The 27,966-nt window shown below is 41.8% G+C and overlaps 1 protein-coding gene and 1 long non-coding RNA gene across 4 annotated transcripts; one reads left to right on the top strand and one right to left on the bottom strand.

Moving 5' to 3' along the window:
- Positions 1–791: 791 nt before the first annotated feature.
- On the top strand, positions 792–27,966 carry LOC134461061 (hemopexin-like). 3 transcript variants are annotated; one of them, XM_063213804.1, is made up of 17 exons: positions 792–888; positions 3,778–3,806; positions 13,283–13,399; positions 13,752–13,906; positions 15,710–15,863; positions 16,575–16,775; positions 17,424–17,537; positions 18,816–18,946; positions 19,451–19,607; positions 21,100–21,483; positions 22,207–22,364; positions 24,795–24,948; positions 25,575–25,775; positions 26,056–26,178; positions 26,405–26,535; positions 27,158–27,311; positions 27,689–27,966. In XM_063213804.1, the coding sequence occupies exons 1-17, from the start codon at positions 824–826 to the stop codon at positions 27,883–27,885; spliced, it is 2,625 nt and encodes an 874-aa protein (XP_063069874.1). In that variant the 5' UTR covers positions 792–823; the 3' UTR covers positions 27,886–27,966. The 3 variants fall into 3 exon arrangements, with proteins under 3 accessions (XP_063069874.1, XP_063069876.1, XP_063069875.1); XM_063213805.1 differs by lacking the exons at positions 792–888; positions 3,778–3,806 and adding exons at positions 12,393–12,478; positions 13,109–13,137; XM_063213806.1 differs by lacking the exons at positions 27,158–27,311; positions 27,689–27,966 and having other exon boundaries at positions 25,575–25,624; positions 26,405–26,507.
- LOC134461063 (uncharacterized) lies at positions 10,530–12,500 on the bottom strand. Its single transcript, XR_010037215.1, has 3 exons — positions 12,413–12,500; positions 11,760–11,880; positions 10,530–10,698 (listed from the first exon to the last, which is right to left on the bottom strand). It is a non-coding gene; the product is annotated as an uncharacterized LOC134461063 (long non-coding RNA).

Below are 27,966 nucleotides of genomic sequence, written 5' to 3'. Positions count from 1 at the left end.
TGTAATTAGTAATTACACAAACAATTTACAGTAAACACAAATTGATTCCAGCAAATTAAAATAATAAATGTTGGATGAAACCACATCCATAACTGTGATGTTATTTTTTGCTAAACTGACACTGTTTTGTATGAGAGTTAAAATATTTGTTTTCCTTTACCTCCTTTTCCCTTTGGTTTATGATTGACACTGGACAATGACCCCCACCAGCATGGCTTTCTGTCATGCAGTAATATTTTACTCAATCATACGCACCTCAAATACAGTACAATATGTGGCATCCGCCCCAAACCCCTTGAACGAATAGTCGGGTTCAGGTTCAGGTCAGACAATAAAGTGTGTTAGTATAAAGCATAAAAGGGGAAATTCTTTTTGAAGATACTCAGGACTATAGTTTTGTTGACAAGGACAACATTACTGGTACGGTCCCTTCAAGTTATTGTATGCATATGCTCTCAGTCATTCTGTCAGGTTGACTTTCAAAGCAAAGCTTGGTTACTTTATTGACATCTCGACCTGCATGGTTGTATTAGTGTGGGCGGGGAGGGGTGGGGGGTTGGGGGGTGTGTGTGTTATAATCTGTGTTTTTTTTCCATTATGTGCTCACTTGAGTCATCTCAAGTTTAACTTCATGAAAGTGATTACTATATGTGTTTGTGAGGGACACCCCCCCCACACACACACCCCACACACACACACACACACACACACACACACACACTTAACTCCCCCCTTCACCTCCTGTGGGTATAAAAGCCTGAGTGCATGCATATGTGGGTCACCTTCTCCAGTTGGTGTCTCTCCAGAGGTCCGGCTGCTCACCATGAAGCTTCTCCCCCAGACGCTGTGTCTCTGCCTGGCCCTGGCATTGGGTCTTGCTGCCCCTCCGTGAGTCCACAGCCTTGCGGCCAAACTATTCTCTCTTTATTATTATTATTGTGTTCAGAGCTTTATTGATGAGAGGACAGCTGAGAGTATGACGGGAGGGGAGGGAGAGATGGGTTAGGGTATAGGGACATGGCCCAGGCCAGATTCGAACCTGGATCCCCATGGGCATGCAAACCCATATGTCTGGTGCCTAGCGTGCTGCTGCAGCCTGCTATTCTCTCTGCAGCTCTCAACACTCTGTCTTCTATGAGATAGGCCTACTCTCACTTACTTTGGAACTTACTGCTCTGCTTGTGAGGAGAACTGTGACTTGTCCTGGTTTTTTCCCCACCCCCTCATTGTTGTTTTCTGCTCTTCTTTCTCCCTGTCCTCAATACCTTGGCTTCTTTTGACTTCTTTTTCCCTCTGATCCTCTCCTGCCTGTCCTTGTTCGTTGCTAAGTTCAGCCATGGTCTCTCGGTACAGCCATACTTGCTGTGGAATAGATCAGTGTTTCCCAACCTTTTTTGTCTTGCGTACCCCCTACGCCTTTTTGTCATTCCATGAGTACCCCCTAATTCATGCTCTATATCCCAAAGTGACTATGCTCCATACAATATTTCATTTTTCCAAGTACCCCCTGCAGTGTGCTCACGTACCCCTAGTGGTACACGCACCCCAGGTTAAGAACCACTGGAATAGATTATGCAAAGCTTGTTTGCCTGACAGCCCATGTCTGTTTGCTTGCAACTTAAAAAAAATAAATAAATCAATATCTGGGGTTTGCTGAAGGTTCTAGGTTAGTCTATTCGGCTTAAAGTCCTTGTAAAAAAATGATAGGCAAAACGGTCCGTGTATCATCCGATCATTCAATTATTCCATTCAATCTGGCAAACGGAATACGAAATAACGGCTCCATATTTTGTTTTCCCGTTTTTCCATATGGTCAAAAAATGGGGATTTATGTTGATTTTCCTTTTCCCAACTCAAAACAGAACAAGTAATAAACGAGAAAACCAAAACGCAATAACAGCTCTAATTTACGATTATTGGTCCGATTTCCCGCGGTGTTTTCTATTGCTCGCCTAAGTAAGACACGATAGTGCACAAGTGGCTGCCAAACGCGCTGCTTTACGCATTTCCCCGAGGCCTATAATCAGCCTGCTGATGCTCCTACTCCACAGAAAATCTTTCTGCCCTACTGGTAGCCCCTTATGTCGGTGCCTGTGTGTGGTAAAGATAGCCTAACTCCTTTACGCACTGTACTGTGTCCGGTCCTAGGCTATGTCTACCCAATAGGCTAACTATATTAATAATTGTGACTATTCAATGGGCTAAGGCTCCTTCCACTAGATTATTTTATTATTACAGGTGGAATGAAGTTTTGACCATTGGTGCGTGAATCGGAAGAAACTTTTCTTCAACTGCGTGGTACCGTCTACTGATTCCTGTGAACTGCCGAGGTCTCCTCCACAGTTTAGGCGTATCTGGTTGCTATTTCTGCATGCCACATCAGCATTAGGATACTATTTAAGCAACTAGCGAACATTTGTGAAAGGTGCTAGACGTCTCCATCCGACCGACCTCTAGGCTATCTCTGTCTGTCATAACACGGAACACCTCCCTGATACAAGTTGACGAGATGCAAGTTGACCATGGTGCCATTTGGGGCAAATTGCGCGCAGTCTGGGTTGACAGACAGCACATGTAACCTGTAACTCACCCGACTCGCTTGGTAGGGTAGGGTAGTGGTCAGAGCGAGGGATAGTAGCCTATCATCTTAATGGAAAGACACTTCAGGTCCACGTTTAAATGGGGCCATGCGTAACGCATCCAAAACCAGGGAGGTGTTCCATGGTGTTATGACAGATAGAGGTAGCCTAGAGGTCGGTCGGATGGAGACGCCTAGCACCTTTCACAAATGTTCGCCTACAGTAGCTTAAGTAGTAGCCTAATGCTGATGTGGCATGCAGAAATAGCAACCAGATACGCCTAAACTGTGGAGGAGACCTCGCTGGCAGTTCCCAGGAATAGGACGGTACCAAGCAGTTGAAGAAAAGTTTCTTCCGATTCACGCACCAATGGTCAAAACTTCATTCCATCCACCTGTAATAATAAAATGATCTAGTGGAAGGAGCCTTAGCACATTGAATAGTCACAATTATTAATGTAGTTAGCCTATGGGGACATACTGGACCGGACACAGTGCGTAAAGGAGTTAGGCTATCTTTATCACCCACAGGCACCGACATAAGGGGCTACCAGTAGAACAGAAAGATGTTCTGTTGAGTAGGCGCATCAGCAGGCTGATTATAGGCCTCGGGGAAATGCGTAAAGCAACGCGTTTGGCAGCCACTTGTGCACTATCGTGTCTTACTTAGGCGAGCAATAGAAAAGCACCGCGAGAAATGAGACCAATAATCGTAAATTAGAGTTGTTATTTCGTTTTGGTTTTCTCGTTTATTACTTGTTCTGTTTTGAGTTGGGAAAAGGAAAATCAACATAACTCCCTATTTTTTGGCCATATGGAAAAACGGGAAAACAAAATATGGAGTCATTATTTCGTTTTCCGTTTGCCAGATTGAATGGAATGATTGAATGATCGGATGATACACGGACCCAAAACGCATTGCAAATCATGACTCTGCATTACTTTAGAGTCAGACTATCAATGTTTACACATCATGACATAATGAGCTGGCGGGGAAAATACAGTGGTAGTCAGTCTGCAGCTGTTAAAAAGGTCTGCTTTGGTTTCCCCCGATTTCGGTAAATTGCAGTGTTTCCCATTCCATTGAGTAGGCTAATTCTGCATGAAAAACTGTGCAAATAAGTAAAAGCTGGAAAAATACATTGCAGCATAAAATGTGTTTATTTCATTTGAACCATTTTTCTTTTTTGTCGCTTCAGACTAAACATGGAGGATGTGATGATGGCAGGTAAGATTGAAATGTTTCCCTTGTTGAAAACCATCCACCAATACTTTAAAACAAAGCCATCGTCAACCCTCTTCTCTTCCTTTATTATCTCTGATCAAATTCTTCAAAAGATTAACACCAAAGAGTGTAGTGCTCTAAAATCTTTGATTAACACTTGTGTACAGTATGTGATAAAATGGCATTGCTCCATAACTGTTGCTATTGATGTTCTTAGATCACCATGGAGACCATGGCCCTGAGGCCCAAGATGATACTAAACCAGATCGCTGTGAGGGGATCGAGTTTGATGCCATCGCCCCAAATGAGAAAGGAGAAATGCACTTCTTCAAGGGTAGGAAAAAAAGATGACAGTATGTCTTTCTTCATTTGGTGTTTTACTATGGGAATGGCTTTGGGCGTAAGCAGAGTAGCGGAGCGCAGCTAGCTACCATCTGTGGAAGCATCATTGGCTCTGATACAATGTTGCTACAATGATAGCCTACATTCTTTCACTTCAAGTCTTTATCAAATCCTTTTAATCATACCACATGACATTTTAGCATCTCTTGACTTGAAGGTTTTCATTTGACTCCTGTACTGCTGCTTGTTAGGACGCTATGTATGGACGCACTTCGTTGGAGATCCAGAGTTCATGAACTCCACATACAAGGAGGTGTCCGAGCACCAGCCCCTGGGCCACGTTGATGCGGCCCTCCGCATGCACTACCCCGACAGCGCAGAGCATCACGACCACATGTTCCTATTCCTGGTACGACTTCACACACAACTTCTTTGGGGCAGCCGAGCCCTAATGATTAGTGAGTTGGTCTTAGAATCAGAGAGTTGCCGGTTTGAAACCCATACTATCCATGACTGAAGTGCAACTTACTCCATATTGCTCAAGGGACTGCAACCATTACCCTGTATTAACTATAGGCTATGTCGCTTTGGATGAAAGTGTCAGCTAAAAGTGTAATGTAGTGTAACGTCCTCTTCAATTCTTACATCTTAAGTAAGACACAGCCCCTGTCATACCTTGGCTGTTACCAGAATGACAATGATAAATATGTTACTTAGTGCCCTGTGTACTGTAATAGTGGTGCAGTACTGTGGTAGTGAAGTTGTTTCAGTGACTATCACAGCGTTCCACTTTTTTTCTGACATTTTTTTTCACTGTTTACATTATTTCCTTTTTACACAAGTGTCAACAAGGATATACTGGCTAACAAAAGGTACCAATGTTGTGAAGCATGTGGGAAACCTCTGCTGTTTTAAAAACCTTTAAGAGGAATGTTCGGGCAGTGAAAGTTCTATAGAATTCTGGGCGTCATTCAATACAATGTGGAATTGTAGAATCTTGCATTGTTATAGAACGCATTCTTTTTATAGAATGCTCAAGAACTCACACTCTTAAAGGTTAAAATGTCATGAAATGAATTGAACATCATCATATTCAGCATTCTGTGTTCTGCCTATAGGGAGATAAAGTCTTCAGCTATTACCAGGGGGCTCTGGAGAAGGGCTTCCCCAAAGACATCTCTGAGGTGTTCCCCGGGGTGCCCAGTGACCTGGACGCAGCGGTGGAGTGCCCCAAAGGAGAATGTGTGACCGACTCCGCTCTCTTCTTCAAGGGTGAGAACATGTCAACAGTAAATCGGATAAAACAAAGTCATAGCTACATGCTGATGTGCAATCCGAGTTTAAAATGTGCAATCTTGTCACCAGGTAATAGGGTTGATTATTGAAATTGTGAGATAATGTGGAGAGAATGTGGAATACTGTATACAGTAGGTACACACAACATGTGGGCTATACACTGTAAAAAAAAGATATCAGTGATGCGTCCTGATTACTTATATAGGCTAGTGAGTGAATTCATTCTGCTGTACACTGTAAATAAAACAGCATGGTTTAACTTGAAATCTAAAGTTTACCAGCTGCCTCAGAATCCCAAGTTAATTTAAATCTTTCTTGCAGTGATTTTCAATGGTGCGGAAAATCAGTCCAAACTGCCATTACAGACGCAGTCATTGTAAACTGATTGTAATTCGATCAAAGTTGTATGGAGCTTTGAACTCAAAGCTTCACACTTACATACAACACAATACAACTTACAATAAGGATTTACATTAACTGAGGCAGCTGGTAAACTTTGCAAGACTTTGCAACTGTACTGTAGCTTTGGAATACAGGTCACAGATTATTTCACTGTCCGATGTAACCAACAGTGTCTCATGATGACCAAAAAGAAGGATCACTGACATCTTTTTTACCACCATGTGTAAGTATGGCTTTGTGTATGTCGGCCCATACCCTGCAGGCAAGCAGGTGTACCACTACGACACCAGGACCAAGGCGGTGAAAACCAAGGAGTGGTCCCACCTGCCTAACTGCACCTCGGCCGCCCGCTGGCTTGAGCACTACTACTGTTTCAATGGGCATAACTTCACCCGCTTCCACCCTGTCACTGGAGCAGTGACGGGCAACTACCCAAAAGATGCCCGCAAATACTTCATGCGCTGCAAGGACATGGGTTAGTGCAGACAAATTGTGCGAGATATTGAAATACATTTCTGTTGTCAGTGACATCATCACAAGGCCACCAGCAGGCAAGGGAGCAAAGTAGGACGGAAGTTCAGATATAAGAAAGAACCCTACATTTTGTGACCAAGTTAGTCTCGTCAAGCTGGCTATTTGTTCGAATTCAAATCCCCCTCGGAATGGGATGCAATGGGATTCAAGCATTTGTGACGAGGTGGCAGGTTGAAGGTGAAGACAATCATTAACCAGAACTGTATCACCAGTGTCATTACTTTTCTTATCCTATTGATGTCTGTATCTTCAAAAGGAACTATTAAAGCTAAAGCTTTAAGAAGCTCATGCACTTATAACAAGTGATATGCCACACAAAGTCAGTATTGTACTGTTAATTCCAGTATGTCGGTCAACATTTTATTGGTAACGCAATACAAAGACTTATGATAACTAATGATAACTAATGATAAACAGAACAATATTTTTTAAATGATCTATTATTATTATCTACTACTATTATTTATTAATGCTTTATAAAATATCTAGAAATAATATGTTCAAGATTTTACAAACCTTTTAACAGAGGGTTTTTTATTCATTTACAAAAAAGTTAATATTTGATGAATAAAAACATTAACATTTTCCACTCATTTAGGAACATTGTTACTGTTTTGTTCATCATTAGTTAATTATTTACCAAGTCTTTATAATGCGTCTTATGCATCCACTATTATAAAGTGTTACAATTTTATCCAATCCATCATGGTCCATCAAGCATTAATACCTCTCTTTTTGATCTGGAAGGCCATGGAAGTGGTGGTGAATCACATGACATCTGCAAAAATATCAAAGTGGATGCCATCACCTCCGATGATCTCGGAAAGGCTTACGCATTCAAAGGTGGGTTAGCTCAGTCACTTCACTGTGCTTGGGGCTAGTTGTGAACTGGTATAATCAGAACACGCCATTGCATAGCTTGAAATGCTTTTGAGTTCTGATACCTGTTTGAACTGTAACACTGTTCAAGTCTTTTATTTATGTTATCAAATTGCTTTATATCTTGACAATGGATTGATGTTTGGCCATGTCCATTGTACTGACACAGCACAGTTAACATATTGGCTGTACATGCAGCAGTACGCTGCAATGTGTGCCATCCTACTTAATCTGATACTTAATAATTATGTAATATGATTTTGTTGGTTTTAGATTTTGATTTTTTTGTGTTTCCGCTTGAACTTTTGACCCCTTTTGTTACTTCTCCCACCCACCCCCACTATTGCTTCACGACTAGTTCCCAGTGTATAATACATAGGCCACTGTCACATTGTTTACATTCTAGGCAATCTCTACATAAGGCTGGACAGCAAACGTGATGGCTGGCATGCCTTCCCCACCAGTAACACCTGGAAGGAAGTCAGTGGAGATGTGGACGCCGTCTTCACCTATGATGGAAAAATCTACTTCATCAAGGTGACAGCTCCTTTTACGCCTTGTGTACATCCACCAGTTGTCAGCCCTGGCTTTGGAAAGTGCAATAACTGCCACGTATTTCTATTTGTGTACTTAATCGTCATCTGATGGTCTGTCTATTGTCCAGTTGAAGTCACTGGATATAGACAGTACCGTTAAAAAAAATGATAACAAGATGACTTATTTGCTTTATTTTTGTGATGTTTATTCATCAGTGCACAATATGTGTTTCTTGTGTTTTTTATGTTTTATGTGTGAAGTGTGAGTGTGTGTGAGAGAGATGTGCTAGGATACTACTGCACAACAATTGCCCATACTGGGACAGATAAATCTACTGAACCGAACTGAACTGTAATTGAGCCAGGTTATAGTCACAAGGCTAATATTCATGTATAGTCCCTGGACAGAAATTGATGTTAAATAAAGAAAAGCAGGCCTACTAATAATAGTAGTAAAAAAAATATTAAGATGATGAAAGTAAAGAAAACAACAAGATGGTCACATGTCACCAACACATATTTCTCAAATCGAAAGAAGAGGCCTCACCCCTTTTTTCTGAGGTCGGAATGGAGACCGCTACATCTTCCGAAGAGCATCCTTGGTGAAATTTCACATGAAAGACCAACCTGTGTGTGTGTGTGTGTGTTTTTTTTCCATTTTCCCCTGGCAGGGAGACCAGGTGTACATTTATAAGTCGGGCCCAGGATACGCTCTGATTGAAGGCTACCCTAAGAGCCTGAAGGAAGAGCTGGGTGTCGAGGGCCCAGTGGACGCAGCTTTTGTCTGTGGACAGCACGAGATTGCACACATTATCAAAGGTGACTCACACAGAGAGCACACATGCATGATGAAACACGTGTTCGCATACACACACACACACACACGTGCACGCACGCTCACGCACACATGCACACACACACACACACACACTACACACGTCACACTACACACACGCTACACTACACACACACTCACACATTACACACACACACACGCACACGCACACGCACACACACACACACACACACCACACTACACACTACACATACGCATACACACACCAGTCTTCATGATGTGTCTTCATCTGGCTCCCTCTGCAGGCAACAAGATGTATGACGTTGATCTGACGGTGACTCCCAGGGTGGTGCAGAGCGATGCCATGCTGCCCTTCCCCAAGGTGGACGCTGGCATGTGCGGCCCCGACGGGGTCAAGGTCTTCATAGGGGAGGACTTCTTCCACTACGAGAGCCCCCGCCTGCTCGGTTTCAGCAGAATACGCCCACAGCCACACAAAATCGCCACCGAATTCCTGGGCTGCCAGCAATAAGGTGGCAACATCATCATCACACGCAGGTGTAGAGAGAAAGAAGGATTTTATCTCCCCTTGCACCAACGCATTGAAAAACCAACAAACAAACAAATACAGATAACAGAGCGGCAGGTAAAATGTATATGAGTTTAGAATGTGATGATGTGAGAAACCTTGTCCATAGTTTGGATTTTTTTTTATTGACAGTACTGATTTATTTGACTTGGTTAGTGTTGCAGTCTACCTCAGTCTTGCTTTCTTATTACAACTGACAACTTCGATGCTGATTGTTTCTTTGTCTCTCTATTTTATCTCACTGTTGAGATACAACAGTATTGAAGTATTGAAATTATTTGAATAAAACATTAAAGAAAGAAGAGACTTCTAGCGCTACTTGTGTACTATATCTGCCCACATTTGTTGCTGACTTTGTCCATGTTTGTGAGTTTCTTTGGATAACAATGTCTGTTAAATACATAAACTTTATTACAGGCTAGGCACAATAGGAAGACGGACATATACAGTACATCAAAAATAGAGGGTAAAAAAACAAGCAAAGATGCATAAGCATATACAAACATACTATCAGTAATAAGGGCAGTCTTAAATGCAGCCACAACAATGCTTCCACAGATATGGTTGATATCTGACAGAGCTGCATCCGTTTTGAGACTTCAGACAACACATGAACTTACACATTATGTTCCTCAAGAGAGCCTTTAAAGTACTGAGTTCTGAGTCACAAAATAGTTAACTAGCACTACAACTCCTAGGCTTTTCCAGCAACCTCCTCAGGCAGCCTCATTTTTGTAGCTGACCCATAATGGTGCTGCATACATAGGTACAGTATACAGTAGGCACGAAACATGCTCACTTTCACATCATAAGAAAAGTCGGGACGCACCGATAATGATACTGGTATGGGTATCTGCCGCAATACTTGGTCATTATACTCATACTCGTGAAACACTTGCCAATACCAGGCACCGATATGGCTATTACAAGAAACAACGCAACATCTCAAGTTCCATTTACGTAAAAACAGTATGGGGAAAAAGCACCGCCTCACATATTAACTATCATTTAAATTAACATGGAAATGGACAATAAAACAAATACATGTATCATGGGTGGAAAAATCAAAGCTGTGCATTTATTTTCATTGTATGTTTGGGAGTAAAAGTATCAGTATCGGTACTCTGTATTGTCAAGTACAGAAATGAATGTACTCATACTCGTATCGGTTTTCAACAAAAGAGGTATCGTACATCCCTAATGATTCTTTTCTAACTAACATGTTTGTTTGGACATAGGCCTACAACATTATATGTACAACATTCATCTCTAGTTTTCAGAGTGAGGAGTCCGCACACTTAGAATCCTTTTTGTTGTGTTTTATTTTTTCAAACACAACAAAAAGGATTCTAAGTGTGCGTACTCCTCACTCTGAAAACTACAGTTGACCTTCGTCCGGCACCTTTCCCTGGGATGTGCACACTCCTCTGCTTCAACATTCATCTCTGCCTTTGCATGTCAGCATCTTCTTCCAAGTTGTCAGTGATAATGTACCCAATATATTCTGTAAGTCTGATTGCCCTGGAAGGTAAAACATTGACAAGAGCATGATCCTCCTTGGTTCTACATACCAACACAACACTCTTTTTTTGCATTGTACATCAAACTAAACCCCATACTCAGAGCACACATTAAGGAGCTGCTGAAATCCAACCGTGTTGTGGGACATAATAGCCAGATCGTCTACATACATCAAATGGTTTAAAACAGTGTTCCTTATCAGGTCTTACACCTTCCCTGTTGTGGAGAGGTTGTACATATATAGGTTGAACAGGGCCAGAGATAGAAGTCCCCCATGTCTTACTCTATTGCCTAAACTGAAGGGAGTAGACAGACTGTTTTCCCATTTCACCCACATATGTTGTTTAGCACACAAGTAAAACAGAATACATATGATGCATCCAGGTGCGCCCCTAAGCATGAGTTTAGTGAAGCGCTTATGGTGATTGATTCTGTCAAACGCCTTAGGAGCATCAATAAACCCAAGACATATTGTAGAGCCATGCTTTATGTATAATTCAACTGTTTCTTTGCTGTGCATATGCTTAAAACTAAATTGATCTGTGGGATAGAAGATCTCACTATCTTCACTATCATCTTATCTCTAATATCATACTTAATGCTGGCTAAGGCAATGGGTATGTGATTGTCCATACTCCCTATTTTACCTGCCTTGTTCTTAATGACCGGCACTAATTTAACTATGAGCATACTGTAGTGTCAGGTAGCACCCCATGTTCCATCAGACCCATGAGGTAAATAGACAGCAAAGCTGAAATTCTGGGGCTGGCTAATTTAAGATGTTCTGCAGTGATATTAGCCACTAGATTTGTTATCAGCTAGTTGCGCTCTATAGCATAAAAAACATTATTAGATGTTAGCATTATTAGATTAGATTAGATTAAACTGCCTACCCAATGGGGTAAACGTTTGATGCAATTAAAAAAAAGCTGCACAGCACTGCCTCCACTGCTCTACTATATTCTCTGCACCAGGTACCCCTTCAATGTCAAATAGTGCAGTAGTAAAAAGTCAGTAGTAGTAAATAGTGCAGTAGTAAAAAAGTGTGCCAGCAGAGTCACCTGGTATGGGAACTCTGCAGTCAGAGATTGCAATACCCTGCAGAGTGTAGTGTGCTCAGCTGGAAGCACCATCAGATCCCCACACCCTTCTTTGAAAGACATCTTCTCCAGTAGAGAACTTCTGAGAACCCAGAAGAATGTGAGTAGTTAAAGTAGCACACCATTAAAATATCAGACAATAGGTTTCTCCAATCACATGCAAGGATTTTTGATCAAGCTATGCATAGTGTGGCCATAGTTCCAGATGAATGTTCACATTTATCATGAGAACCGGGTTATTATCTGTCAGATAAACTCTCAAAGTAAATCTGATTTCGTCATTGATCTGGTCAGCTTGCATGGTCATGTCCATGTAGGATTGAGTAGGGAAGTGGATTAGTAAAGTGCATTATTAAAAAAAAATGGTGCATTTTGCTTAGTATGCTCTTCACATGTTTGTGCAAAGGGGTCATCCCATGTATGTTTGTGAGGCACACACACACACACACACACACACACACACACACACACACACACACACACACACACACACACACACACACACACACACACACACACACACACACACACACACACACACACACACACACACCCTGGGTATAAAAGTCGGAGTGCATGCATATGTGGGTCTCTCCAGAGGTCCGGCTGCTCACCATGAAGCTTCTCCCCCAGACGCTGTGTCTCTGCCTGGGCCTGGCTTTGGGTCTTGCTGCCCCTCCGTGAGTCCTCCAGACCTTCTGCCTACTCCATTCACCTAGCATTCTGCCATCCTGCCTCCCATGATATATTCTCTCTTACTTACTCTGGAACTTTCTGCTCTCCTTTTGAGAAGAATTGTTACTTGCCCCTGCATTGTTCTTCGGCCCCCTTTTCCCTCTATGTCCTCAATATCATTTCTTCTTTTGCTTCCTTTCTAATGCTCTCTCTCTCTCTCTCTCTCTCTCTCTCTCTCTCTCTCTCTCTCTCTCTCTCTCTCTGATCTTTATTATGCTACAAAGCCGTTTGCCTGTGGGCTGATGTCTGTTTGCTTGCCAGTTAAGTCAATATCAGGGGTCCACCGAAGGTGATTGGTTTATCTATTGGGCCTAAAGTCCCTGCAAATTGAAAAGGCCTTAAAAATCATGACTCTGCATACTTCGGACTTTCAATGTTTGCACATCATTACGCAATGGAAAAAAACTTGGTTAGCTTTCACTGCAGGGTTTTCCATGTCATCAAATTAAATTGTAGGCTTATTTAAATATGTAGATGAGTAACCAACCACTAGACAAAAATACATCACATGAAATGCGTTAACTACTGTATGTATAACATCTCAGTTGAACAGTTTTCTCTTTTTGTCTCCTCAGACAAAGCATAGAGGATCATATGATGGCAGGTTAGTTTTAAATGTTTCCCTTATTGAAAATAATCCAGCATTTAGGAAGAAAACAGTTACTGTATATAGCACCATGTGAACACTATGTGATACACCAAGTGATAAAATGGTATTGCTCCATAACTGTTGCTATTGATGTTCTTAGATCACCATGGAGACCATGGCCATGAGGCCCAAGATGATACTAAACCAAATCGCTGTGAGGGCATCGAGTTTGATGCCATCACCCCAAATGAGAAAGGAGAGCTACACTTCTTCAAGGGTAGGATAATACTATAGTATTTCTTCGTCATTCTGCATTTTTATTATGGGAATGACCAGAGCCGTTTATAGAGATATATATCTATAAATGGCTCTGGGAATGACGTTTGGGTGTGACGTCATGTTAAAGATTCCGAAACATTCATACAAATTGATCCAAGACAATCATACATTAGCAAATGAGGTTTGAAACTTATAGGCCGAAGCTATAGCACTGATCAATCAGCACCACAGTATGTGGCGTGCCAATAACTTTTTTTCTTTGTGAATGTGAAATCTTTTTCATACCACCCACCATGTTAGAACCTCACTCTTTGTGTGGATGTTTTCATTTGACAACTAATGCTTTTTAGATGGCTACATGTGGAAAAACTTCTATGGAGATCCAGAGTTGGTGAAATCCACATACAGGGAGGTGGCTGAGCATCAGGGTCGTGTCGATGCGGCCATCCGCATGCAGACCTATCACAACGATCAAAGTCTTAACGACCGCACACTCCTTTTCTTGGTACAACTTCTTACAGCACAAATTCTTACATCTTATAGCACTATTTTGTCTTTTTCTTAATCTTACTCAGCTAGCATTTAATCCTTTTCACTTCTTATTTTCTGATATTTTTTTTTACTGTGAATACTTGTCAGCAAGTAAGACATACAGTACAGTATATCACGAAAGTGAATACACCCCTCACAGTTTTGCAGATTTTTGAGTATATCTTTTCATAGGAAAGCATTACAGAACTGTAACTTTGACACAATGATTAGTGACCTTTTAACAACATAATTAAACGCTTACATTTCTTGTTCACTCAGAAAAAAACAAAATACAGCCATTAATGTTTGAACATGTACTCACAAAAGTGAGTACACCCCAGATTAAAATCTGGTAGAGAAGGGGCTGTGTTGGCTCGAATCGTCTCGAAATGAAACGAAATGAAAATGGATGACAAGGGAGGTCATCAGTGTGCGTGAGATTTGAATGCAATCCTATGGAGAATATCAGGATCTGCTTCAGTAGTCACAGTGCATGTTGACATGCATGTTTCTTTTAGGTGTATTTCAGATTACCAATGTTGACAGCATTCATGCATCCCCAAACCATGTCAGTCCCACTACCATGCTTGGCTTTTGATAGGATACACTTTTTTAAACTCACTTGTTTACCACCACACATGCTTGACACCATCTAAAGTATATTTGTTTATCTTGGTCTCTTCAGATCACACAACATGGTTCCAATGATCCATATCCTTGGTCTGTTCATCTCTCTTGAGACCAAGATAAACAAATTTGCTTTAGATGGTGTCAAGCATGTGTGGTGGTAAACAAGTGAGTTTTACTAAAAAGGTGTATCTTCTCAATAGCCAAGCATGGTAGTGGGACTGACATGGTTTGGGGATGCATGAATGCTGTCAACATTGGCAATCTGAAATACACCTAAAAGAAACATGCATGTCAACATGCACTGTGACTACTGAAGCAGATCATGATATTCTCCATAGGATTGCATTCAAATCTCACACCAATCTATTTAAGCCAGATGCAGACTCAAAATGTAAAAGTTCAATGCAAAGAAAGGTTGAAACGCACACTGATGACCTCCCTTGTCATCCCTTTTCATTTTGTTTCATTTCGAGACGATTCGAGCCAACACAGCCCCTTCTCTACCGGATTTTAATCTGGGGTGTACTCACTTTTGTGAGTACATGTCCAAACATTAATGGCTGTATTTTGTTTTTTTCTGAGTGAACAAGAAATGTAAGCGGTTAAATATGTTGTTAAAAGGTCACTAATCATTGTGTCAAAGTTAAATTTCTGTAATGCTTTCCTATGAAAAGATATACTCAAAAATCTGCAAAACTGTGAGGGGTGTATTCACTTTCGTGATATACTGTATAACAGGGATGGACTGGGACCGAAAAATAGCCCGGGCATTTTTGGCATAGACAGGCCCCCAACACATACATGTATACTGGCCATTGTCATGCTATATCTCCACTGGCTGAATCCACTATCTAAATTGACTATGGAACAAAGGACCTCCTTCTCTAAATTGTAGGCCAATCCCCAGGAAAACAACCACCACAACAACAGTATCGTCCCTTGGGGACTTCCGGCCCACCGGGAAAATGCCCTGTGTGCCAGATTACCAGTCCAGCCCTGCTGTATAACATTTCTAGTGATGCATTTAGGGTGTATGTACATACAGTATGACTATGGAATAATCTCTCAGTGTAAGTCAGACTTGTAAACTATAGCTAAAACCACATTTGCCTTGATTGTCTCATTGCTGTCTGTGTTCTGCCTGCAGGGAGACAAAGTCTTCAGCTATTACTACGGGGCTCTGGAAAAGGGCTTTCCCAAAAAAATCTCAGAGGTGTTCCCCGGGGTGCCAGGTGATCTGGACGCAGCTGTGGAGTGCCCCTCTGGAGGATGCCCAACAGACTCCGCTCTTTTCTTTAAAGGTACACGGTGCAAGACATGGTCAAATACTAGGTACTGCAACTATGCTGCTCATTGAAACTGGGCTGCCTATTGCCAAATTTGATCTTTTCATGAAAGTTTACTAAGTAATAAACTAATATTTTCTAGTATGGCCCAAGTAGGCTACAGTCATTTTTGCAGCTAAAAATGGCTATTTCTGGAAATTCAAAATGGTGGACCATAGAGAAGATCCCTCTTTTCATAGAATTTGATGGTGGTGGTAAGTATTCATAAAAAGGCAACATTAGTGAATGGGTAGCATGAATTCTGGAAATAAACAAATACAAATCTCACACAGTGTACCTTTAAGGGTGAGAACTTGTCAATAGTAAATGGAAACAAAGACAGTCATGGCTACACATGGTCCATGGAGGCATTAGATAATGTACCTGTACTCATATTTTGTCATAAGCGATCTGAATTTTGAACATGTAACATTCAATCAAACTTTTGGATTTACATGTAGGTACAACCTAGTCTGCAGGTTATTGCAATCATCTGTATTGCACAGATAGATAAAAGCACTGGGTTTTGAATATCCCTAGCACTAATAGGAAATGCTTCTGAATACAAATTACAGATTGTTCACTGTCCCATGTATAGTAGTAAAAAGTTAGGATAATGTGTTTCTTTATATATTTTTTTATTTTTACCAACACGTGTTGTATTGTCTATGTGTCCATACCATACAGGCAATCAGGTATACGTCTATGACTCCAGGAGCATGACGTTGACAACCAAGAAGTGGCCCCACCTGCCCAAATGCACCTCGGCTGCCCGCTGGCAATTCAACTACTACTGCTTCCACGGGCACTCCTTCACACGCTTCCACCCCGTCACTGGAGAAGTGACGGGCAACTACCCAATGGATGCTCGCAGATACTTCATGCGCTGTAAGAACTTTTTCGTTTCTTCTATCATTTCTTATCTAATTCTGCTGATGCCTGTCTTGTAAAAAAGAGGAACTAGGCCCTGCCGTGGCTCAAGCGGTAGAGCACTGCACTGTCATACCGGAGAACCGGGTACTTCTGGCCTGAGGTCATTTCACAATCCTCCTCCACATCTCTCTCTCTCTCCCACTCGCTTCCAGCCATCTCTCAAGTTTTCTTATCAAAAATGAGGGTATAATACCCCCAAAAAAATACAAAAAAGAGGAACTTCTGTGCAACTAAAGCCTTTGCGTCGTTCAAATATAGGATTACTGTAATATCCTCTTTTTTTGTAACTCTCCTCTTTCTGCAGTATCTACTAGACTAATGTTTGAGCTGCCCTAGCCCCAGGCCAGACTCTTGACAGACTCTTGTTCTTTATATTTCCTGTGCACTTTGTATCTGCTAGTGATGTTGGCTATGATTATGTCCTCTTTTGAAAGTCGCTTTGGTTACAAAGTATCTGCCAAATGCAATGTAATGTAATAATAATGTAATGTAGGCTAATATAATTGTTGGTGGTAAGTATAGCACACAATCAATATTGTATATACCTGTACATGTACGTATATGAAAATTACATGAAGTTCATCAAGGTCTTGTTCTCATTAGGTAAGGCCTCTGACTGGGAAGGCACAGGTGGTGAGCCATCACCTAGCATCTGCAAGAATACCAATTTGGATGCTGTCACCCAGGATTATCTTGGAAGGACTTATGTATTCAAAGGTGGGTTAAGATCAGCTGTTGCTCTTTGCTTCTGGCTGTCTCAGCATGTGTGTGTCATTTGTAGTAAAACATATCCAAAGCGAGAATTTTAAGTACAGGGTATTGGTTACAAGTCCCTGGGGTATGGGAATTAGCTGATGGCTTTATCCAAAGCGACTTACTTATTTTAAGTACAGGGTATTGGTTACAAGTCCCTGGGGTATGGGAATAGATGCCTTGCTCAAGGGCACCTCAGCTATGGAATGAGATGGGGTGGCAGAAGGGTGGGTTTGAACCTGCAACCCTCTGATCTAAAGCCCATCTCCTTAGCCATTAGGCCACATCTGTCTTAGTGGCGCGGTGTACAGGTTAGTGCAGATATTGGTGGTCAAATTGATCATGAATGCAAGCCTGACACACCCTTTGCATCTCCCACTGAGAAATGTTGTAGGTGGTTTGCCTAGCCAGACTATAGCCTCGAAGAGACTTGTAGTTGCGATGGTCAGGCTATTTCTATTTTTTAAGCTATTTTATTTAACCTTTCTTTAACCAGGAAAGTCCCATTGAGTTACAATAAATCTTCTGCCAGGAAGTACTGGCCAAGAAGACGGCTTAAAAAAATTACGTTACAATAAAAAAAACACAAGAGACAAGACAAACCACAGCTACATCACATCTAAACAGAAATAAACACATTAAAAACTGAGTGTATACACAGATAACTAAAAAGCAGACTGCAAACAAGCAATTAAATTAAAAACTGCCATAAATGCAGCTGTGAAATGTTGCAATACTTCATGGCATACATCATTACCATTACCTGCTCCTTACAGATCCCATTTTGTTAGTTTGGTCCTTAAAGGGACACTGTGTAAGATTTTTAGTTGTTTATTCCAGAATTCATGCTGTCCATTCACTAATGTTACCTTTTTCATGAATACTTACCACCACCATCAAATTCTAAGTATTCATTATGACTGGAAAAATTGCACTTTTCATACATGAAAAGGGGGATCTTCTCCATGGTCCGCCATTTTGAATTTCCAAAAATAGCCATTTATAGCTGCAAAAATGACTCTACTTGGACCATACTAGAAAATATTTGTTTATTACTTAGTAAACTTTCATGTAAAGATCAAATTTGGCAATAAAAGTTTCTATGAGCAGCATGTTTGCAGTACCTTTTTTGGCCATTTCCGGCACAGTGTCCCTTTAATTTAAACATGTCATTCTTCTGTTGCAACTCTTAGCTCATCTTTCATAACACACTGACAACCTGTCCTGCTGTTTCCCTTTTAGGTAGTCTTTACATGAGGCTGGACAACCCAGAAGATGGCTGGAGGTCCTTCAACATCAGTGACACCTGGAAGGAAGTGAGAGGAGATGCGGAAGCCGTCTTCTCTTACGAGGATAAAATGTACTTCATCAGGGTAACAGCTTTTCCTCCGACCCTTCTGTGAATCTCACTAGAGTTAAAGGAAAAATCTGGTGTAAAATGGCTTAAATAGCTTTAAAACATACTGAGAGCTAACTTTTGTCACATACCTCACATACATACGTGCCCTGCTCAAGTCGCGATAAGTAGATCGACGAGTACAAATTACGGTAGGAAACGGCAAGATAGAAACAGACTGCAAAATTAATTATGTGGAAATGCATGAATTCGCAAAGCTTTAAGCAGTGTGTGTGTGCTTTAAGCGACCTCAAGAATCCATGCATTTCCACGGAAATCTCTCATCTCAAATTATCTTTCGATTCCATTTTCATAGCACCTTAACACCTTGTGGGATTGTGGAAACATTTTTCCCCCTGAATCTCAGAATCTTTTGGAAGATACACACATTTACTCTCTTTTTAGACACCTCTTTCTGTTTTATTGTGAAAATCAGTTTCATCTGAAAGGTCAGTCTTGTGATGTTCACTTTCTGCTGTAGGGAGACACGGCATACCTTTATACATCAGGCCCTGCAATAGGCCCAGGATACACCCTGCATGAAAGATTCCCAAGGAGCCTAGTGGACGAGCTGGACATCGACGACCCTTTGGATGCAGCTTTTAGCTGTGACGGTGTGATGACAACTATTATCAAAGGTGATTTACACCAGGGCTTTGAACCGGTTCAAGGAACGAAAACGAAAACCGGGAACTTTTTGTATTTTACAGGGAACAGAAACAAAACCGGAAACTTTATTATTTTTTATGTTCTGGAACGGGAACCCTTATTTAAAAATTATGGTGACCGGTTAATAGGCCTACCGGTTAATACCGTTCCTCAAACTAAAAAAATTAATTATTTTCCTGCGCACGTTACCATACGGCTGAGGTTTACGTCCTGTGTGACATCAGACATTCTCTGACTGAATGGAGAGAGAGCTGTCTCCACTCCACATCTTAAATAAGAGGAACCACTGTCATACAAAAGGGCAAAGTTTCCATTGCATCATTGTTAGACATTGCAGAAAAGCACTTTTAAAGCGCACTGAGAATGTTCTTCGTTATTGGGCATCCATGGCCACTTCAAATATGCACAAACTCACAATGTCCGTCTTAGCGCTCCCCATGACCCAAGTCAGCGTGAAGCGTGCATTTTCATCATTGAGGTTTATTCTCCGCTTCTCCGCTTAGGTCGTCCCTGAATGACAAAATTCTGAAGGATATTCTTTTCATCCGCTTGAATAAACAGTTTGGAATGTAGGCTGACTCATTTGCACTTCTGTCTTTCTCGGTTAATTAACGTTAGTTAGGCCTATGGGGAGTAATCAGCTGACAGGAACGAAATTAACCGTTCCGGGAACAATAATTTTTTGTTCTAACCGGTTCGGGAACGTCACTTTATTGGTGGAACACATAACCGGAAACGAAATAATTCAGTTTCTGTTCGGAACGAACCGTTTGGAAAAAAAAAAAAACGGTTCAAAGCCCTGATCTACACAGGCATGCATTATGAAACACACACAGACACACACAGACACACACACACACACACACACACACACACACACACACACACACACACACACACACACACACAGACACACACACACGTGAGTGCATGCGCACACACACACACACACACACACACACACACACACACGCACAAACACACAGACACAGACACAGACAGACAGACACACACACACGCATACACACGTGAGCGCATGCACACACACACACGCACACACCACTACGCTGTCTTCATCTTTGTCACAATTCTCAAGTTCGACCATTCACAGGGATCAAAGGGGTCAGCTGTCCCGGGCCCAGGGAAAGGGGGGCCCCAGAATTGGGTGGGATGCCCTTACTGTCACAGGCTCGGCCAAAGCTGTCAGTGGCTTGTTTACAAGTATTTGGATATTTTTGTAAATGCATATGTTTGGGCCACATCAACAGATTTTTATGTGGAGATTTCTTAAACGCACCTGTTATGTCACAATGATGTTTTTTTCATCCACATGAAGCGGTTATATGTAAACAGATGAAAAAAATATCCGTCTGTGAAAATATCCAGCAATCGAGGTCTTATTTACATAGGTACTGTATATATACTTACATTCTTCTGTGTCTCCCTTTCTCTTCCCTGCAGGAAACCGGATTTATAACGTTGATGTGACGTTTAATCCCATGGAATCAATGCTCAGCACTGACTATTTGCTGCCTTTCCCAAAGGTGGACGCGGCCATTTGTGGTCCCGAAGGGCTCAAGATCTTCATAGGGGAGGACTTCTACCAGTATCTGAGTCCCTCCCAGATCGGCCTGAAGAGAATATGCCCAGTACAATACGACTTGCTCCCGACCGAATTCCTGAGCTGCCAAATACTGCAACTGATGTCCGTAGTTGAACCCCCTGAGTACGTTGATTTTATGGAGATGGATTCTATGGATGTCAGTACTAAGCCAGAACGATGTGAGGGCATTGAGTTTGATGCCATTTCCACTACTGAGAATGGAGATATGCACTTCTTCAAGGGTAGGAGAAAAAGATGACATTATTTTTTTCTTCATTTGGTGTTTAGGGAATGGCTATGGGAATGGCTGGGAATCATATACGTTTATAAATGAGCATTGCAACTTAGTGCCCAAAGCAAAGCACTGATCAACCAATACGGACCACACACATTTCGTGGAAAGCAAAATGTGTCAGTCGCTCATATCCACATCCCCCATTCATCTGTTTTGTTCCTCCAGTTTAGAAGCTCTATTTTACGCACACAGTAAAATAAATCACAGTGTTAATTCCACACGAACAGAGTACCTGCAAACACACAGAAGATGTTAAATTGACTCTCTAAGTGTTGAATTTACACTACCCGGCCCTGCCATGGCCAAATGGTAGGGCACTCGTCTACCATGTGGCTGACCCTTCTCTGTCTCTCGGCCCATCGCTATCTCTCTCTCCCCACTCGCTTCCTGTCACCACCATCACTGTCCTATCATAAATAAAGTTAAAAAGACCAAAAAAAGAGAATTTAGACAACCCTTTTTGTGTGTTTTGCAGTTTATACCCTTTTGCAGTTTTTTTTTTTCAATTTGCAAAGGCTTGGCTATATCTAGACCGAAACAACTTACAGCTTCAGTATAACCAAACACACCTCCAAGATTCTTTGTACGTGTGAATACCACACAACTTGTTATAATCTCTTGCTACATGTGGTGGTTGTTTCAATTTGTCTGACCTGCTGTTCATATTTAGATCACTATGTATGGAAAAACTTCTATGGAGATCCAGAGTTCATGAACTCCACATACAAGGAGGTGTCCGAGCACCAGCCCCTGGGTCACGTTGATGCGGCCCTCCGCATGCACTACCCCGACAGCGCAGAGCATCACGACCACATGTTCCTATTCCTGGTACGATCTCAAGTTCAATTCTTATATCTTGAAGACCTGTTTGCCCTTTTTCTTATTCCTAAGCAACTTGCATTTTATGCTTTCCCCTCCTTACTTTTGGATATAAATTTTCCTTTTGACATAAGTCAACAAGGAAAATGTCATTTCTAACATGGTTTATCTTTGAAGTAGAGGTGGGCATAGATTAATTTTTTTAATCTAGATTAATCTCACTGTAATTATGAAATTAATCTAGATTAATCTAGATTAATCTATATCAAAATGGCTCATTCAGAATAGGCACGCTAGCGAAATAATGACGAAAAAAAACCTAGGGGGCTTCTTAAGATGGCGCATTAGACCAGAGCTCATCTCTTTTTTCCAAAATGCATCTCATCATCAAAAAAATGGTTGATATTTGGTGATGAAAAAAAAGAATCACTGCAATATTTGAAAAGTGTTTCGAATAGGAAGCATTTACAGTCATAATATACTGACATTTCAAAATGAACAGTGCTATAAATTGTAGAGGCAAATACAGATAAATATATCAAACATTTAAACTATTTAAACAAAATGACCTCAACAATTCAGCATTTCTAATGGGCAGAGAGAGAGAGAGAGAGAGAGAGAGAGAGAGAGAGAGAGAGAGAGAGAGAGAGAGAGAGAGAGAGAGAGAGAATGAATCTGCCACTGACTGTTAAAAAGGGCAGCGGCTCCTTTAGAGAGGGAGGAGCTGCGCAGCAGGTAGCCTACAGCAAAGTCAGAGCCAGGCTACTAGATTTCTAAAGTTAGTAGGCCTAAAGCACTTGCCCACATCGATTTGGCCTAAACCTGACAGTTGTTATCTGGGTTCAAATGCCAGCGGAGTTACAACTCCGAATGAATTCAGTTTGCAAACAAAAACAAAAAAGTCAAGCGCGAAGACCGCGAGGTTGGCTATATCAAGCGCAACACCCGCGAGGTGTATTACCGTCTGACATGAGTCGCAAATGCGCGATCATAACACTAACATTCAGCGAGAGTAGATATTGACAGTTTCAGTTTGACAATCTTCAAAATGTATATCACACGGAATGTTTTGCAATTATGGCACAGGCAAGATTTCTGGAACAGGACTGTTGTTTGTGTTCCATGCAATGCTTGAGGAAATGTAGGCTATGTCGGGCTGGTACACAATAATGTCTGCTTCACCTCAAACAATAACGTCTCTCTAGACTACCACTTATGAAAAAAAACTAAAACAACACCTACCACGACAGAGAGATTAATGTTTACAGCATGCAAACACTGTTCATATTTAGTAGGTCTGCTCTGCTGAGCAACAGGTGGAGAGGCGAAGTGACTGGAGGGCAGTCTGAAAGCGTCTGTCACTCGAACGCTATGGTGAAGCGCATCCCCAAACCCCAAATCCATATTTTGAGAATAGATTAACGTGCGATATTTTCTTTGTCGCGCGATAAGAGTCTCACATTATCGCAGCACGATAACGCCGATAACGGCCCACCACTACTTTGAAGACATGGTAACACTTTATTTTAGGGATACATCTATTAGCACTAATACATACAATGTGCCGGTATAAGTAACTTGTAAGGCATGTACAAAGGAAAACTCAAACATTTGTTAGGCAGGCCTATGTATTCGCAAATGTCTTGTTCATGCACAATAAGCGGTTTATTACCAATTTAACCTTAGTAAGGACCTAGTAGGCCTTAGCGTTTGCTTAGTACATGCCTTACAAGTTACTTATGCAGGCATTAACATTGTATGTATTAGTGCTAATAGATGTATCCCTAAAATAAAGTGTTACCGAAGACATTTAGGGCGGTTAACCTTAATGTTATAAAACACAGGCATGCACAGATAGGGACGAGGGGGAGCCAAAGCATCCACCCCTTTGTCCTACTAGTCAAAAAGTGCCATTTTTGTGTTGACATGATCTTTACTTCACTTTTATTTTTCAGGACATTGCACATTAATTAATACATATGTACATGTATAACCAGGGTACATACCCACGTACTGTACATACATATAAATGTGCCAGATTATAGCACAGAGGTTCATTGCCATCTGGTGTCCAAAAATAGGCAGGCTAGATGTTTACCAGCAGAGAAATAAAAAGCATCATTCACAAAGATCACCATAACTTAATTTCCCTCGGGATCAATAAATGATACTCTACTCTCTACTCTACTTTACAAATGCTTGATGATCAAAGACATATGACAATAATGTATAGCCTCTATAGCCTAAGGCAGCTGAAAGTTCCACATGCCCCCAATCCTCCCTTGAGCACCTTCCCCAAAAAATGTCTGTGCATGCCACTGTTAAAGAATTTAAATGACAATATATCCCTGCATGTCTCAGTGTCAGAGAGTCTCTCAGCTCTAAAAACCTAATTTGTGTTATTGATAGTCATATCGTTCTTCTGTGTTCTGCCTTTAGGGAGATAAAGTGTTCAGCTATTACCAGGGGGCTCTGGAGAAGGGCTTCCCCAAAGACATCTCTGAGGTATTCCCCGGGGTGCCCAGCGACCTGGACGCAGCGGTGGAGTGCCCCAAAGGAGAATGTGTGACCGACTCCGCTCTCTTTTTCAAGGGTGAGAAGAACATGCCAGTAGTAAACTGTTTGGATTTGTTCTAACTTCTGTCTGAACTGCTCCAGGAGTAAGAAAAGTTTGCTTTTTGTTCTGTGTAGTGTGATTGGTTGGAAGAGGTCCTCAATGTTTGCATGTTACACAGAGTTAGCCAGGTTGTGCCCTCCTAGTGACGCACTTCTTTCAGCATTGCAACTAGTCAGGTCAAGAGCAATGCAAGTACTTTCTGACTTCCCGAAAATACGGGAACTCCTCCCACTTTGTCGGTATGCAAGCAACCATAAGCAAATTAAGGGAGGCGGGTCAACCATGCCGTTTGGGAAACGTTAATTGTTATATGCTCTTGGTCAGACCAAGCCTCAAAGAGATTTGAAAGTCGACGATAATCAGGCTAACACAGAATGGCAGTATTGGTCCCCAGTCCAGCAATCCGGGCACAAGAGGTGTTCACAGGCCTTTGACTGCCCCAACAAAAACAATTGGAAAATATTTTTGATAAGGAAATAAGGCAGGAGGGAAGCAGAGAGCATCCTGCTGGCTTTAGTAGGAGGAGACAGCCATTAGGACGGCAAAGGTTTACTGTTCTCGTCACATTTTTTTTGTTTTGTCTATGTGTCCATACCTTGCAGGCAAGCAGGTGTACCACTTCGACATCAGGACCAAGACGGTGACAACCAAGGTGTGGTCCCACCTGCCAAAATGCACCTCTGCCGCCCGCTGGTCTGAGCACTACTACTGTTTCAATGGGCATGACTTCACCCGCTTCCACCCCGTCACTGGAGCAGTGACGGGAAACTACCCAATGGAGACCCGCAAATACTTCATGCGCTGCAAGGACAATTTCATTTAATTTCTTCCATCATGTCTTTTCTCATTCTACTGATGCTTGTCTTAAAAACGTACAGCTCAAACTTAAAAAACAAAACAAAAAAAAACGTATTAACTGAAAATTTAAAACTTCAAAGTTATGTGTTGTTTAAGTAAGTAGCCTATACACTAGCATTAACAATAAAATATGATAATTGTAAGTGGAAAGCAGCCCACAGACAGTATTGTATATTCCCGTTTGTTAAAATTACTCAAGGTTCAACAATGTCTTGTTTTCATTAGGTAATGCCACTTATATTGACTGGGAAGTCCCTGAAGGTGGTGAGGCATCTCTTGAGATGTGCAACAATACCCAAGTGGATGCCATCACCAGGGATTATCTCGGAAGGACTTATGCATTTAAAGGTGGGTTAATCTCTGTTTTTCACTGTGCCTGGGACTGTCTCTGTATGTGCATGGCCGTTTTTAATGTTCACGATGCTTTTATGACTTATGTCTTGACACTGGTTTGACAGCATGTCATACTTATCATGGCCCTGTCAAGTAAAGTGTTTCCACTTTCCCACCTCCTCAGCTTCACAATTCGACAATATGTGACACACTGACTGCTTTCCTGTTGTTTCCATTCTAGGTAATCTTTACATGAGGCTGGAAAGTACAGACGGGGGCTGGCATGCCTACCCCATCAGTAACACCTGGAAGGAAGTGAGAGGAGATGTGGACGCCGTCTTCACTTACGGGGATAAAATGTTCTTCATCAAGGTGACAGCTCTTTTTCCCCTTGTGTGAATCTAACCTGGGGTGCATTTCTGGAAAGCGTAGTTGCTAACTATGTTAGCTACTTTGTTGGTTACAATGCAATTTTCCATCGACAACTACCGAAGTTGTTAACTGCTAACAACTACGCTTTCCAGAAATGCACCCTTGATTTGCGATTCCTGTTTGTGGGAAAATCCAGGTAAGTGTTGTGTTCGCCCCGGACCCTCCTGTACTGGTGGTAGGGGCCCTATTGTGCTCTTCGCAGGCCGTATGGGGCCCACTGTCATTGTTTTGTTCTGGGGCACAGTGTGCAATTGTTATAATTAACTTCTATGTACAGGGGACCGAATGAGGGTGGGGTCTGCTGTAAAGGGGGCTACCTTCAATGTAGGCCTTTAGTGCAGGGTTTGTGGTCCCGGTTTGTGTGCATAGTACTGCCCTTGGAGGACTTTATACATTTTGAAGTGCCCCTCGAATTAAAACGGTTCTCTATCCCAGTTCTAAACCCTTGAAATTTCACAAAATTGACCCTTTCAAATAATTACACACACAAGTGACCCTTTCAAACAATTCCACACGAACAACCAATTTTTTTTATTATATATTTTTTACTTTCCTCCTACAGGGTGACAAGGTGTACGTTTATAAGTCAGGCCCAGCATCAGGCCCAGGCTACACTCTGCTTGAAGGGTACCCAAAGAGCCTGAAGGAGGAACTTGGCATCAAGGGCCCTGTAGATGCAGCTCTTAACTGTAACGCAGCTGCGACCATATTCAAAGGTGATTTGCACAGAGCACACATGCATGATGACATACATGTGCATAGTGTGTACACACATGAGTGTGCTTGCCCACAGCCACACACTCAGACTTGCATGTTCACACACACACACACACACACACACACACACACACACACACACACACACACACACACACACACACACACACACACACACACACACACACACACACACACCACATTATTTTTGTAGCTATTGTCCGCCATCTCACTGGTCATCCATTTTGTGTGCCCATCCTTTTACCTCTTGCACACGCTCCCTTGAATGAATTCCTAACCACATCCAGTCTGGGTATTTGTATTGTATTTGGGTGCTTTCTGTGTGTCTTTATCTGTGTCTTTCTCTCCCCTGCAGGAACTCAAATGTATCAGGTTGATCTGATGTCTACTCCCAGGTCGGCAGTGAAAGATGTGTTACCTTTCCCCAAGGTGGACGCTGCTGTTTGTGGTCCCAAAGGCAAGATGGTCTTCATAGAGGAGGATAAGTTCACGTATCAGGGATACCCAAGAGCACAGAAAATTGCGAGTGAATTTCTGGGCTGTCGACAATAGGTGGCACTAAAATCACACACAGGTGGAGAGAGAGAGGGAGAGAGAAAGAGAGAAAGAGAGAGAGAGAGAGAGAGAGAGAGA

This window comes from Engraulis encrasicolus, chromosome 13, assembly GCF_034702125.1.
Source record: "Engraulis encrasicolus isolate BLACKSEA-1 chromosome 13, IST_EnEncr_1.0, whole genome shotgun sequence".
NCBI lineage: Eukaryota > Metazoa > Chordata > Actinopteri > Clupeiformes > Engraulidae > Engraulis > Engraulis encrasicolus.
Note: the sequence above shows the minus strand (reverse complement) of the source record. Positions and strands in the feature narration are given on the sequence as shown.

Bases quoted from the DNA above. Each gene is read 5' to 3' on its own strand.
- LOC134461061 (XM_063213804.1), top strand. From the start codon at position 824: ATGAAGCTTCTCCCCCAGACGCTGTGTCTCTGCCTGGCCCTGGCATTG. The intron at 889-3,777 runs GTGAGTCCACAG...TTGTCGCTTCAG, and splicing joins TTGGGTCTTGCTGCCCCTCC to ACTAAACATGGAGGATGTGA. The intron at 25,776-26,055 runs GCAAGGACAATT...TGTTTTCATTAG, and splicing joins CCGCAAATACTTCATGCGCT to GTAATGCCACTTATATTGAC.